The sequence below is a fragment of the Epinephelus fuscoguttatus genome, unplaced genomic scaffold (genome assembly GCF_011397635.1).
Source record: "Epinephelus fuscoguttatus unplaced genomic scaffold, E.fuscoguttatus.final_Chr_v1 AP022699.1".
Taxonomy (NCBI): domain Eukaryota; kingdom Metazoa; phylum Chordata; class Actinopteri; order Perciformes; family Serranidae; genus Epinephelus; species Epinephelus fuscoguttatus.
Genome location: NW_026057521.1, coordinates 37,704 through 53,638, shown reverse-complemented (window position 1 = coordinate 53,638; position 15,935 = coordinate 37,704). Strand labels below are relative to the sequence as shown.

Sequence of the window (15,935 nt, the reverse complement as noted above, 5' to 3'; positions counted from 1 at the left end):
ATATTGTTCAAAGCCGGTGGGGACAGTCTTGATTGGCGCAGGCCTCCAGGACAAGGCCAGGGATGCTGTCCGGCCCAAAATCTCACATCATTCTGCTGGTACTGGGTGTATTGCCAAATATTTTGGTGACATTTGGTTAAAAATGTGATGAAATAAAAAATGTGCACACATCACAAGTTCCAATAAGATATTGAATATCACTGTGGACTCACCATTAAACCGGTCTGAACACTATTTAAGTAGTCTGTTTCAGATATCTAGTATCCAGTAAATGTCTGTGTCAGTTTTGGCTGCATTTGAATGAAGACTTGTGGAGATATCAATGTTAATTGATTTAGCACAGAGTGACGGACTTCTGAATTAAGTATAGGTTGCAGTGAGGCGATCTCTTTAGATCAGTGGTTCCCAACTGGTCCAGCCACGGGGTCCAGTCATTAGGTCCATGCAATTTTATATATTTAGCATCATACGTGCTTTTGGCCATGTCATTGAGCTAGTTTGCTGTTTCTTTCAAGTAGCTGTCCATTAGTCACTCAATCTACAGCAAGAAATGGCACTTCAAAATAAAAGCTCTGTGCCAGAAATTCACTGTCACTTATTTATTTTCTTCTTTTTTCCCCCCTATTTAATTTTTTGTAATTTATTTATTTTATTTAATTTTCCTCTTCCATATGTTAGATATACAAGACAAATGGGTGTGTAGTTAATAAGGATGCACAATATTGGGATAAAGTGACATTGCGTTTTTTTTAGCCCCCATATATATTGCAATTTATATATTTTTTTAAGGGTGCATTATTTTCCACCAGAGGACTTCAGTAGCTCTACTTGGGGAGAATTAATCATTCTGGAATTATTAGGCTGATATTGCTTTGAATGCAACAGCATAAAATGTGCTGAAAATAGGCATTTGCTCAGTGAAACCACCATCTCTTTGAGTATTTCCCCTATATGCAACTAGCAGCGGTGCACCACGCTGCTGATTTATTTTATTTTTTTCGTCTTAGCTCTTTATTATATTATATATTATTTGGCGCTAGGGACGCTTCATAACCAGGTCAATTCACACACTTGTGAGTAAAGCATATAAGAGGAGAGGGCTCTGTCTTATCTCTTCATAAACTAAAGTTATATTATTTTGCCCAACAGACACTTCATATAATAACATAACATTATGCTATTTATCATATTATACGGTGAAACGTTTCACCTTATAACGTGATGACTTATATTGTTTACACGATGGCATGTCATTTCTGTCTCTGCATGGTCGCGCCTTTACAGTTCTCCTCTGCTCTCTGTATCGCGCATGGCGGAGTTAGGCCCCGATGCACATGCACACACACGGAGACACACGCACACACACGAACACACTTTGCAGTATACTTGTTTTCGCCTGTACCCCCATCACTTTCAGCCTGTGCTCTACTCCTTGTTTGTTTTATATTGTTTTATTTTGTTCTGATGTATTTAGTTGCTCTTTATTTTTATCTTATGACTCTTTCTCTCTTATGTAATCTTCTTTCTTAACTGTTTATATATATCTACACCTGTTTTCACTTACTCTACACAATTTAAAAAAAAAAAGAAAAACTGTGCTTCAAAATAAAGTGTGTTTTTTTACAAACTTTACATGTTTGTGAGTCACTTGTGGTCCATTTAGAATGGATCCGTGACCCACTTTTGGGGTGTGAACCACTGCTTTAGATCATTGATGTCCATAGATGATTGGGGCAAAGCTTCGGGATGATTAGCCCAACAGTTTCTGATGAGTTCTCAAAATAAGATGCAGATGAATTGAAAGAATGAAACCATGAAAGATTTTTGCCTCTTAACCAAGCCTTTTTGAGATAATTGCAAAAAATGTAAACATGATTGCTACAGCATCACCTTGAGGTCAATGAGTGTCATATTCTGTGCAAATGAGGCACTGCCCCCCATTTGTCATTTGATACACAGGCACTGCACTACACTGTTTATTTGAATGAACTGAAAGTAGTGCTGTATGTTACTGAATAACTACACAAGCCTTGTTCTCCTCCCCTCAATTTAACAGAGGACAGGACCACCAGCACACTCAACTTAACAGAGAAACTTCATGTCATCAAAGTAAGTGCACTCTTGTCTTCGCTTTAAATTTGGGTATTTGTGTGGTTGCACTTAACTGTACTTGATTCCTGTGAGCAGGGCTTGCTGAAGTTTGTGTTTCCTCTGGGATTGGTATACTTTGCCGAGTACTTCATCAACCAGGGCTTGGTAAGTACTCTGGTGCCCTCTGGCATCACACTTATGTTACTGCATGGTGTTAAGCCAAACCCAGGTCCGTTGTGGCTGTGTAGTTGTAATGAGATGTAATTTATTGAAAAAATATTTAGATATTTAAAAGTATAACAAGTTTTGTCATAATACTGAGCCCAAAATAATGTAGACATTTTCTTATTCAGATGGAACTACTGTATTTCCCCGAAGTTTTCCTGTCCCATGCAGAGCAGTATCGCTGGTCAGTTAAACTCATTAGAGTATAATTCTGAAGGAATCACTTTATTTAAATTATCTGAGAATTTAGGCTTCAATTTAGTAATTAGTTTGTGTGTGCTCAGGTACCAGACACTGTACCAAGTTGGTGTGTTGGTGTCTCGATCCTCCCTGTGCTGTGTAAAGATCAGGAAACTGTGGGCTCTCTCTTTGCTGCAGGTGAGATATAGTCGGCAGAAAATGGTTGTTTTGGATGAAACACCATTTTGTATGTCTTTTTTATTTTGTTTCTATGGAACCACACATATACCTATCATCATCACCAGCTCTGCAACCCATGCCACAACAGTTAGTTTGGATCTTTTTAAGTGGAGCTGTATGGGGTACTTGCCTATAGTCAGTGTGTGACATACAGTAGATGGCAGTCTGCATGGCATGCCTCCGAACAGCTAACTTGCTCTTTTTTTTTTTTTTTTGGATCAACTTTTTATTGTATTTTGCTTCATGATAACAAAAAGCAGTACAACATGTACATGAAATAAAATAAAAACAAACAACAAAAGAGAACAATAGACCTGTGGTGCATTCCCAGTACATATGCATGTAGGAACCTGTGAGTCCTTCTGTGCACAAAGTGCAGTCTGGGGATGATAACCATTCCATGAGATAAGCCTTTCTTGGTGTGAGGTAAGTCCTATGAATAAAACTGAAGTGAATATGTTGGTGATCTAGGTTTTTGGAGGCAATGACAATTGAGGACCATATCCTCTCCCAGTCAATCAAAACCTCTCCAGTGTAGTGTTTCAGGTGCTCAGTCCATACTTGTGTAATGGAAAGAGCTTTATAGGAAGCACTCAGGAAGAGTGAATATAGTTGGGTGACGACACCTCTTTTTTATCCTCTGTTGACCAAAATGGAGTGCAAGGAATGGGTTGTTATGGGTGGACAATTAGTCTTAAATTGTTAAAATTGTGGAGCCCGTTCTCATCATGAACATCTGCAAATGTGTGAACTCCTTCAGTGCTCCATGATTCAGTTTTGTTATAGATTTCTTTAAAGTTTTTATAAACAGTACTAGCCAATGAAGGGAAAATATGTATCCCCAAGTACTTAAATTGATTGACAATAGGGATATGCTGGGGTAATGCACTGGGATTCAATTTTGAATTTAATGGGAAAAGTGCTGATTTTGTCCAATTGATTTTATACCCAGATAGAGAACTAAATTCCCCAAAAGTATCTCAAATATGAGGTACTTACGTGGGTCCCCTATCAAAATATAAGAGTATGTTGTCAGCATACAGCAATATGGAATGAGTGGTGTTATTGAAAGTGATGGGGGTGATAGATGGGTGTTGCCAAATTTTCTGAGCGCAGGGCTCCAGTGACAGCAAATAAGAAAGGGCTTAAAGGGCAACCTTGTCTTCAGGACTGTGATAAGGCAATTTTGGTTGATATAATGCCATTAGTGTTTATCATTGCAGTTGGGTTACTATATAATAATTGTATTGATTTAATGAAATTGGGACCCAATTGAGAATGTTGCAGGGTCTCCCTTAAGTATTCCCATTCTAGCCTCTCAAAGGCTTTTTCAGCATGAAGGCTCAACAATCAATCAATCAAGCAATATCTTCAGCATTATGAATTATGTGGAGTAGTCGGCGAACATTATCAGAAGCGAGCTGTGATTTCATGAAACCTGTCTGATCGTAATAAATTAATTTTGTTATATGGGGTTGTAAGCGGGAGGCAAAGATCTGTGCAAAGAATTTAATTAATTATCAATTAATGAGTTTTTCATAGATTATTAATTATTTAAGGATGGATTATGGCCTGTAATTACTACATTTAGTTGCGTCTTTGTTAGGTTTGGGCAGTACAGCAATTAAAGCGGTATTCATGTCATTAAAAAGGCACCTACATCGATGGCTCTATGGATCATAGCTAAAAGGTACTGTCCAAGCTCATCCCAAAAGGCAAGATAAAATTCTGGGGGGATCTTGTCCCATCCTGGAGATTTGCCTTTTTTTCATCCGTGCTATAGCATTCTTTAATTCAGTCAGAGTGATTGGTTCACCAAGATGCTCATTATCCTCTTGAGTAAGAGATGAGAGATTGAGATCTTTCAGAAAGGATTTACATTAATCTTTATCTAATGTTATTTCAGATATATAAAGTTCAGAGTAAGATGAAGAGAACTCTGCATTTATTTTTTAAGAGAAGTAAGTTAACTGCTGCTCTGAGCCAATGGCCATAATATTTACATACTTTTAACATTTCTGTAAACTCAAAGAAAGGAGACGACTTGGTCTGGATCCATAGAAATAATAATTCCTCCTGACCCTGTGAATTTGGAGTTCTGCTCTAATTTTTAGTAACTTGTTAAGGTTCAGTCTGACTGAATCAATTTTCCCTTTATGTTCTTCAGTAAAACCATCTCTTTGTTGGTCATGTTCCAGCCTTTGCAAAACATGTTCAAGTGTGTTAATTTTGCCCAGTTTTGTTCGATTAAGGTGTGAAGCAAAGGAAATTGTTGTATCGCTTATAAAACTTTTAATTGCACTGCACAGAACCCAAGGATCTTTGACTGAATTGGAACTCTCTGAAATAAAAACTTAAAGTGTTTCTGAAGTGTCTACAATAATCATTGTTTTTAAGTAACATTGTGTTAAAGTGCCATCTTTTGCCCCTAGTAGTAGTGTCTGCTAGTGTAAGCAGTGAGGTGATAGCACTATGGTCAGATAAACAGGGCAAAAAACAGCAGAGTGAATTTGAGAAAATGAAGTCATAGAAGCCAGTAAGTAATTGTTGGGGCCAACATATATTTACCTCACATGGCGGCACCGAAAATGTTGGGAACATAAATTCGGGCTTCACAGGGAGGCACCAAATATCTTGAGATTTAATTGGCTATCAGAAATAATTAATAATTATTATTAATAATTAATAATTGTGTTAAATAATGTGACTTAATTAACATTAAATCACCTCGGGGCACCATTCCTGTAAAGGGAAAAATGATGGCCAGTTAAAGATATCAGTCTCATAAAATAGGTTAAACTATTAATTTGGAGTTTGATTAATAATTAAATTAATGACAACAACCAAAATTAACGGTAATGCCTGAAGGATTTCGGAGTTCTTGATGCAGCAGAGGTTGACTATTCATTCACTTCTGTGGCACCTCTGGAAGCTGATGAAGGAAGCATGGCAGAAGGGAGTGATAGTGCCTGCTGAATGTAGAGGGAAAGATCTTCTTTAGTGTCCTGGCACAAAGGCTCTCTACATTCCTGCAAAGCAACAACTTTGTGGATACATCGGTGCAGAAGGCCGGGATCCACGGCTTCTCCGAATGTCTGGAGCATGCCAATATTATTTGGCACCAGATACAAACTGCCAAAAAGGAACGGAGAGACCTGCATGTAGTTTTCTTAGACTTCGCCAATGCTTTCGGCTCGGTCCCTCACAAGTTCTTATGGATGGCCTTCAGCTACTTCGGTGTACCAAACCACATCACAGGATTGGTCAAGAGCTACTTTCGGGATCTCCAGTTCTGTGTAACAGCTGAGAACAACACCACCAGCTGGCAGCATCTGGAAATCGGCATCATGGCAGGCTGCACGATTTCCCCTCTGGCATTCATCATGGCAATGGAGCTGATCATACGGGCATCTCGCTGGGTTGTGGGAGGTGAAAGGACCAAGAGTGGCCTGAGTCTACCGCCAATTAGAGCCTACATGGACGACATGACCATCATTACAACAACAAAACCATGTACTAGACGCTTGCTGCAGAAACTCCAAGAAAACATTCAGTGGGCACGAATGGAGTTCAAGCCAAGCAAATCTCGCAGCATCTCCATTGTTAAAGGCCAACTAACAGGCGTGCGGTTCCACATTAGCGATGAACCAATACCAACAGTCCTAGAGAAGCCCATTAAGAGTCTCAGACGATGGTATAATGCAGACTTCAGCAACTTGAACAACTCCGGCAGGACACGGCTAACGGCATCAGGCAGATCAACAACACTGCACTACCAGGGAAATTGAAAGTCTGGTGCTTCCAGTTTGGACTGCTACCCAGACTCCTGTGGCCGTTGACCATGTACGAGGTCTCAATAACCCATGCCAACCGACTGGAAAGGCTGGTGAACTCACATGTGTGAAAGTGGCTCGGACTCCCCAAATGCCTCAGCAGTGTCGGACTCTACAGCGACGGAGCTCTTTCACTACCAATCTCTAGCCTGGTTGAAGAGTTCAAGTGTGCCAAGGTGAGGCTAGACATGTCCCTCACCGACTCCCGGCACCCAGTAGTGAGAGGCGCCGCTCCTACCCTAGCAACAGGGAAGAAGTGGACTCCAGCCACGGCTGTGCAACAGGCCAAATCTGCTCTCCTCCATCGTGACGTAGTGGGCCACGTCCAACAAGGCAGAGGAGGCTTTGGCCTTGGAACTGTAACACCTCTCTGGCAAAAGGCATCTGCAGCCGAACGTCGAACCATGGTGGTAGAGGAGGTGCGCCGACAGGAGGAAGCAGCCAGACGTCCCAAAGCCGTAGCACAGGCCACACAGGGTCGCTGGATGAAATGGGAGGGCACTGAGAAGAGAAAACTCACATGGAGCGAACTCTGGGGCATGGAATCCAACAGGTTGAGCTTCATCATCCGAGCTACGTACGATGTGCTGCCCCCTTCCACAAACCTGCAACTTTGGCTTGGAAAAGACCCATCCGGCCCCCTGTGTACGACCCCAGCAACGCTTAAACACATCCTGGTTTGCTGTAGGACCAGCCTCACTCAAGGCAGATACACTTGGAGACACAACCAGGTCCCCAGGTGTCCAGCTGACAAATTTGAGTGTAAGAGGGTATTCATTAACGCCCAACCCTTCATCAACCAGGATGCGCGCCGACACCCAACATGGTTTGTTAGGGAGGGAGACAAGCTGAGGACCCACCCCTCAACCCCTGATCTGGGCCCACTAAATGCAGCCAGGGATTGGCAGCTTAGAGTCGACTTGGATCAGAGGCTCATTTTTCCCCCGGAGATCGCGACAACCACCCTGCGACCAGACCTCGTCCTTTGGTCTAATTCCTCCCAGCTTGTTTACATCATTGAGCTGACAGTCCCCTGGGAGGATGCCATTGAAGAAGCGTATGAGCGCAAGAAGCTGCGGTACTCCATCTTAGCAGCTGAGGCAGAGGACAGAGGCTGGAAAGTAAAGGTGCGCCCGGTGGAGGTGGGGTGCAGGGGCTTTGTAGCCAATACAACAGCAAAGCTCCTTAGGGAGGTTGGAGTCAGGGGACAGGCTCACAGACAGGCCATTAAAGAGCTGGCCAGCACTGCTGAGAGGACGAGTCATTGGCTGTGGTTGAAGAGAAACGACACCATCTGGGCTGCTAAGGCAAACAGCTAACCCCAGGACACACACACAGGCATGATCAACCTGTGGTGGGCCTGCCTCAGTGGAGGGTGTCTTGTGTTAAATGGCCGAAACACCTGTCGATGCTGAGGTACACAACTGACGATGTGTCCCAGCGGTAAAGCCTCATAGCAGCCATCTTTCAAGAACTTCCCATGAATTAGAAGTGGTGCTACAAGAGGGATTGCAACATCTAGTCCTTTCAACGAACTTGTGCAACATTAAACAGACAGCAGGCATGATCCCAAAGAATTATATTTATTCACAAACTAGCAAAGCAAACCAAAACACACAAATTCTAACTAACTATATACAAGCTTGGTGTGTATATGTGTGTGGTGTGTGTGAAAGAGAGAGAAAGAAGAGAAGGAAAGACAAAGGTGGGTGTTGTGATCAAAGAGGCGTTTGGCCTACAAAACAAAATGGTTGACAACAGAGAACTACCAAAATGGCTGAATCAAGGCTGGCTTCCAGTCGGGGGAGGTGTCTGTCTGACCGTGTGGTCGGGACAAAGACAAAGGAAAAGAAGCGGGAACTTGAAGATGCCTGTTTGGGTGTAGCTCTGTTGAAAGCCTATTTGTTAATGAGTCTATGTGAATGTGATATGTGTTGCAAACGGTTAGGATTTGTGCAGAGATTGTTTAGTTGTTTGCAAGAATCTGTTTGTGGACAGTATTAGCAAACTAAACACTTAGCTTTGGCGAAGCCAACTAATCAGTGACCTAACTGCAGTCTATCACAACAATAACTCAGTAAACAGCATCAACATACAACAAGTTAAACAGTCTTGCTTAGCCTGTAAAGCTGTGATAAGCTATGCCCAGTTGTTACGTTACCGATCCTTGAATGGATGGGAGAAAGAGTAACTTGGTGGTGTACTGCTTTGTTAGCCGGCAGAAGAAGGCTGGGAAGATGGTTCCAGGCGCAGTCTTTGTTGGGTCCTTTGTTCCAAAGGTGAAACTCTGAGGAAGCTGGTTCCTCAGGGTTTAGCAGAGTTACATGCTGGGTGCTAACTCACTTAGTTCCTTGTTGCTGGAAAGCTAGTTGTAAACCTTGTGTTCGCAAGACAGTCTGTGATCAGTTGCCCTCCCTTTAGTGGTTTGGGCTATGGAGCAAGGGTCTGGGCCTCTGCTGTTCCAGGCCCAGCCGGAAAGAGGTGTGAGCTGTTGAAGCTCCAGAGCAAGAGAGAGAGATCTGTTGGAAGGGAGCAGATCTTTGCAGGCCTGTGACATCACAGAGTCACATGTCACTGTAAAAGTCCTGTCTAGGGCTGCACGGTATACGCGGTGGACGGTGGAAATGAGATTTGCGCTCTACCGTTCTATCGTCGATGATGTCATCGCACCTGCCTCAGTGTGAAAATGGCTGCGAGCACAGAGACAACGGAGCAAGAGGAGCTGGTTCACGTCCGTGATTTAGCGTAGCACGTGCAACATGTGTTGCTGGAGAACTTGTGAGTGAGTGAGTTAATGTTTTATGAACAGCCCCGGACTTTTCAGACTCTTTTAGCGACTTACCGCTCAGAGGGAACTCATTCAGTGTCTCCTCTGGCAGCAGCACAGCCTCTCTCCCTCTCCTCTCTCGCCGTGCGCACACGGGAGTTGGTTTTCAGCAAGAGAGTTTGTCATAAACCTTTGGTAATGTAAACCGATGAGACGCTAGGGGCTCCACAAAAAACTCCGTATGTGAATGTGTGATAGTTGTGGTATCATACAGACAAAAACAAACAGCCTGTCACAGGTTAAAGCGTGATGATTAGAGGAGAAATGGCATAAAGGTCCAGGTGGAAAAAACACAACTCAGTCATTTAGGATTTTGCTAAAAGAAGGAAATTACCTTTTGCTATAGATCCCAGGGGACATTTTGCACCATAGAGTACTGGGTTTTAATTTTGAGGTTTGAGATCTGCATTCTGCACAATAAATGCTCTAAAAAAATACATTATATCGTGAAGGGATTCGATTTATACCGTGATATGAATTTTAGGTCATACCGCCCAGCCCTACTCCTGTCCAATCAAGTTGTGAGACTTGTGTCTCACTGAGGTGTGAGGTGAGACCTCCTGTGGAGATGGGTGTCACCTAGCTCTCTTTGTTTGAAGACAAAGAGCATGCCGAGGAAAAAGCCTTTAAATGCCCAGTGATGATTTTACCAAATAATAAATCATCTGTGGTCCTGTGAATCCCAACAGTAATCAGGCCTTGAGTAGCTTTTATGTCTATCTGAATAGATACTGTATTGTCTTGCAGAAGGATTTATAGCTCTGAAATCATTTATCAGCCCTTGGAGTGCGACTATAGATGGATTGTGTTCTGTGAGGGTGTACTAGAGCTGTCCAGTTACGGATCAAGGATGGCATTCATGTCAGCAGGTTACATAGAGTCCTCCCAATGATTTCAAAGAAATCTGAACTAAACTGGTTTGGGGCATATATACAAAGAAATGCAACTTTCAGGCCATTAATGTTTGTTTTAATATATGCAATTCTGCCGTCTTCACTTCCATAGCTTTCAATTATTGTTAAAGATATACTACATCTCAACAGCACCAAGGCGCCTCAGCTTTTGGAGTTGAATGCGGCAGCAGCTGCGGTATAATAAGCCCCTTTTACACTGCCAGATTTTCTTGCGAATGTGGGGGCGTTTTGCAGGCAAGCTGCGAGCATTTAGGCATACAGTGCCGGATTGGCGAGTTGATCGGAGGTGCCCAATTTTCCGCTGCATAGGGGTAAACATATTGGCGGAACTTTTTTGGTTTAAATAGAACGAGTTGCCCTTCCGCCACGGGAGAGGATGTTGATGACTTGTGGGGGGAGCTGTTGATAACGCCGCACATGTGACCCACTGGCAGTGGACTAACAGGAAACAGCTGATAGCAGGAATGAGCAGCTAGTAGCAACAGAGAAACACAAACCTGAGAGACACTGTAAAGATGAACAACTGGGGAGACAAGGAATTGCACGCCCTCCTGGCCCTCACAATCAAAGAGGCCATTAACCGTCAAATGACGACAACGGTGAAGGACAGGCGAATTTATGAGAGAATCGCAGAAGGACTGACCTGCCGCGGCTTCCCTTGGAGCACGTCACCGTTTATGTCACACACTGAGCTACACATTTTGTTACTTGCTCATGCCCCCCATTGCCCCGAAAAAGGCACATTCTCTATTAACAAAAGTAGGAAGGCGGCATTTCGCTGCATTCCCTGATTTTGATTTTATACTGCCAATGCTGACCGAAGACTGATTGGGCTTTCCTGCAAATTTGCAAAATTCCTATTTAAAAAGGGCTACAGTGTCGATTCACTAAATATGTTTATCAGCAGGTTTAAGGTGCAACTCTTGAATGAAGTCCACATCTATTTTGTGTCTATTAAGTCAATCTAGACACATTTAACGTTTAATGGGACAATTTATTGCCATTTATATTCCAGCTAGCAACATGTAACATAGACATATTTACAAACAAGACTGGGCAAGTGATAATACTCCTGCAAATGTGTAAAAGTCAGAACTGCGGAGACCCATATTTTCCGGACCCCATTTCGCCACACAGTTACAAACATAAAGAAATAAATCAACGAAATGAAAACATAGTAAATATTATCCCACAGAGTGGCAACAGCCACTAAACAAATGCCAACTAACTGGGCACCTGAACTGAGAAAGCTGGCAGTCACACTACTACACTAGCAACTACCCCGTTGAAATATTCAGTGTAATGATCGACTCCACAGCTAAGTGCTTTAAAGTTACATTTAGTTACCCTATGAAATATTAATCATCCATCAAGTTGAGAACTAGTAGGATATTAACCAGATAGAAATGTAACGTTTTCATGAAGTAAACAGCATACCTTATTGAGGTGGGTAGATCATATAACAAACTTAGGTCACAACATGTCTAAAGAAAAATGTCACACAGATCAGTGAAGTCTTATTTAATGAAAGTCTTTTATGAATCAGGTTTCAAGGAAACTTAAATACCACCTTCAGTCCACTGGGTCTGTGTGTGGAGGAAATCCTCAGCCTCCGGTTCAGTCTCAAAGAGGTGCACTTCTGCCCCGCGGGACAGCTTCAGCCTGGCCGGGTAGATCAGGAAAGGCGTAAACCTGAGTTTCCTCGCAGACTCCATCACTGGAGAAAATGAGCGGTGCCGTTTCATGGTGTGGTTACTGTAGTCAACTGCAAAGTGGATTTCTATGCTTCAGACTTCAGACTTCAGACTTCAGGATGCGGTAGCGGTCTGTGTATCGTAGCATCTTGCAGATCAACCTACGGGATCCCCTTGTGTTGCGCTCCGGTCCTATACAGTGAGCCCTCATCACTTCCAACTTCTCACCAGCAAGAGCAGGGAACCACTTAAAGAGTGAGGATGCGACAATGCCGGAAGCATTGCTGTTCTCAATTTTTTTTTTTTCAGGCAAGTTAACGATGCAAATATTATCTCTGTGGGATCTGTCCTCCAACTCTGCTGTGCTTGCTTCGAGTCTGGAACATGTGCTTTGAAAAGTTTCCTCTGTCTTAGTCAAGTTGGTGGATAGCCCTTTGTGATCCGCTTTCAGCTTTTTTATGTCGTTTGCATTCTTTGTTACCTCCGCTTTGATAGTGTCCAGGCAGTCTTCAAATTTAGCAAACTGCATCTCAATAAAGTTGCGCTGCTCCTCTAATGCAGACATTAGCAGTGTTGGGCAGTAGCGTCACTACAGTAGCGGACGTTTGTAGTTTAACTACATTTCTCAGTAGCTTGGTGGTAGCGTCGCTGTTTTCTGAATCAAGTAACTTCTCAGTAGTTAAGCTCTTTTATTGATCAATCAATCAATCAATCAATTTTATTTATAAAGCCCAATATCACAAATCACAATTTGCCTCACAGGGCTTTACAGCATACGACATCCCTCTGTCCTTAAGACCCTCACAGCGGATAAGGAAAAACTCCCCAAAAAAACCCCTTTAACGGGGGAAAAAAAACGGTAGAAACCTCAGGAAGAGCAACTGAGGAGGGATCCCTCTTCCAGGACGAACAGACGTGCAATAGATGTCGTACAGAACAGATCAACTTGATAAATTAACAGTAATCCATATGACACAGGGAGAGAGAGAGAGAGAGAGAGAGAGAGAGAGAGGGAGAGAGAGAGAGAGAGAGAGAGAGATATGCAGGTAATGACAGTATCTTACAACAACATTAATGGAAGTAATAATATTATAGTTATAGTTCTGGTTACTGCGGTACAATATGTTGAAAGTATGTATTAATACCTGGCAGTATACATGTGTGACAATAATCATATGTGTATAATAACAGAAGAAGTATGACTAATGACTAATGATGGCAGCAGCAGCAGGAGGCATCTGGCGGGACCACGGCAGCAGCACAACCACACACGTCACGCTGTCCAGGCACCGCTGTGATATGAGTTAATCTGAGAGACAGTGGAGCACAAAGGCCCGGAGAAGAAGCCGAAAGTTAGTGACATCCCAGAATGGCCGGGTTAGCTAGATGCAGTAATAGGATACGAGAGAGAGAGAAGGAGAGAAGGGGCCCGGTGTATTATAGAGGGGTCCTCCGGCAGACTAGGCCTAAGTCAGCCTAACTAAGGGCTGGTACAGGACAAGCCTGAGCCAGCCCTAACTATAAGCTTTATCAAAGAGGAAAGTCTTAAGTCTAGTCTTAAATGTGGAGGCGGTGTCTGCCTCCCGGACCGTAACAGGAAGATGATTCCACAGGAGAGGAGCCTGATAGCTAAAGGCTCTGGCTCCTGATCTACTGTTGGAGACTTTAGGGACCACGAGTAACCCTGCGTTCTCAGAGCGCAGTGTTCTGGTGGGATAATATGGCACTATGAGCTCTCTAAGATATGATGGAGCTTGACCATTTAGAGCTTTATAAGTTAACAGTAGGATTTTAAATTCAATTCTGGATTTTACAGGGAGCCAGTGCAGAGAAGCTAAAACAGGAGAGATATGATCGCGTTTATTAGTTCCTGTTAGTACACGTGCTGCTGCATTCTGAATTAGCTGGAGAGTTTTTAAGGACTTACTAGAGCTACCTGATAATAGAGAGTTACAATAATCCAGCCTTGAGGTAACAAAAGCGTGGACCAATTTTTCTGCATCTTTTCGGGTCAGGATAGGCCTAATTTTCGCAATATTACGCAGATGAAAAATGCAGTCCGTGAGGTTTGCTTTAAATGAGAATTAAAAGACAAATCTTGATCAAATGTTACTCCGAGGTTTCTTACGGTAGTGGCAGGGGCCAGAGCAATGCCATCTAGAGAAACTATGTCATCAGATAAAGAGTCTCTGAGTTGTTTGGGGCCAAGAACAATAACTTCAGTTTTGTCTGAATTTAACATCAGGAAATTGGTGCTCATCCAAGTTTTTATGTCTTTAAGGCAATTATGGAGTTTAGTTAATTGATTGCTTTCTTCTGGCTTCATTGATAAATACAACTGAGTATCATCCGCATAACAATGGAAATTTATAGAGTGATTTCTAATGATGTTACCTAACGGAAGCATATATAGAGTAAACAGGATTGGTCCGAGCACAGAACCTTGCGGAACTCCAAAACAAACTTTAGTACGTAAGGATGGTTCATTCTGCGACGTCAACAAATTGAAAACGATCAGATAAATAAGATTTAAACCAGCTTAGTGCTGAACCTTTTAAGCCAATTAAGTGATCCAGTCTCTGCAGCAGAATTTGATGGTCAATTGTGTCAAACGCCGCACTAAGATCTAATAAAACAAGTACAGAGACGAGTCCTTTGTCTGAAGCAATCAGAAGGTCATTTGTAATTTTAACTAGAGCTGTCTCAGTGCTATGATGCACTCTAAATCCTGACTGAAATTCCTCAAATAAATTATTATCCTGGAGAAAATCACACAGCTGGTCTGCGACTACTTTCTCAAGGATCTTTGACATAAAGGGAAGATTAGATATTGGTCTATAGTTGGCTAACACCTCTGGATCCAGGGTGGGCTTTTTTAGTAGAGGTTTAATTACAGCTACCTTAAAAGACTGTGGTACATAACCTGTTAATAAGGATATATTGATCATATCTAATATATGAGTGTTAACTATAGGTAAGACCTCCTTAAGTAGCCTAGTTGGGATGGGGTCTAAGAGACACGTTGATGATTTGGATGAAGAAATCACTGCAGTCAATTCTTGAAGAGAAATTGGGAGAAGCAATCTAAATATATATTAGATTTTACAGCTGTGTTTGAGGTTAGATAGGTACTATCTGAGGGCAGGAGGTCATGAATTTTGCCTCTAATAGTTAGAATTTTGTCATTAAAAAAGCTCATAAAATCATTACTGCTAAGGGCTAAGGGAATACGAGGCTCAATAGAGCTCTGACTCTCAGTCAGCCTGGCTACAGTGCTGAAAAGAAACCTGGGGTTGTTCTTATTGTCTTCTATTAGAGCTGAGTAATAGTTTGCTCTGGCATTGCGGAGGCCCCTCTTATAAGTTTTGAGACTGTCTGTCCAGATTAAACGAGATTCTTCCAGTTTGGTTAATCGCCAATTCCTTTCAAATTTTCGCGATATTTGTTTTAACTTACGGGTTTGAGAGTTATACCAAGGAGCGAACTTTCTTTGCTTTTAACTTCTTTTAAGAGGAGCTACAGAGTCGGCGTTGTTCGTGGCGAGCCTCGGTGCTATCAACAAAATGATCAATTCGGGAGAGGTTAAAGTCGGCACGGAAACCTCTGTTACTGAAGGTATTGGTATTGAATTTAACGAAGTAATCTTTTCCTTAAGTTTTGCGACAGCACTATCTGATAAACATCTAGTATAGTAACTGTTGCTGAGTGGCGTGTCGAGTAAAAGAAATCAAAAGTAATCAGATAATGATCCGATAGCGAGGGATTCTGTGGAAAGACTTTTAGGTTATCAATTTCAATTCCATACGTCAGAACTAGATCAAGGGTATGGTTAAAACAATGAGTAGGTTCATGTACACCCTGACTGAAGCCAGTGGAGTCTAATAATGAGATAAACGCGGTAGCCAGGGAGTCATTATCAACGTCGACATGA

The 15,935-nt window shown here is 42.4% G+C and overlaps 1 protein-coding gene across 4 annotated transcripts in view; it reads left to right on the top strand.

The window, feature by feature from the left end:
* Positions 1–15,935, top strand: part of LOC125885355 (battenin-like) — a 72,385-nt gene that overhangs the window by 35,480 nt on the left and 20,970 nt on the right. For all 4 annotated transcript variants that reach the window (XR_007448859.1, XM_049570846.1, XM_049570844.1 and 1 more), the window contains 4 exons: positions 2,057–2,109; positions 2,188–2,256; positions 2,445–2,500; positions 2,601–2,694. Coding sequence is in view for 3 of the 4 variants with exons in the window: in XM_049570846.1 (XP_049426803.1) it covers positions 2,057–2,109; positions 2,188–2,256; positions 2,445–2,500; positions 2,601–2,694 (272 nt within the window). In the remaining variant the exon portion in view is untranslated. The remainder of the gene's footprint in view (positions 1–2,056; positions 2,110–2,187; positions 2,257–2,444; positions 2,501–2,600; positions 2,695–15,935) is intronic.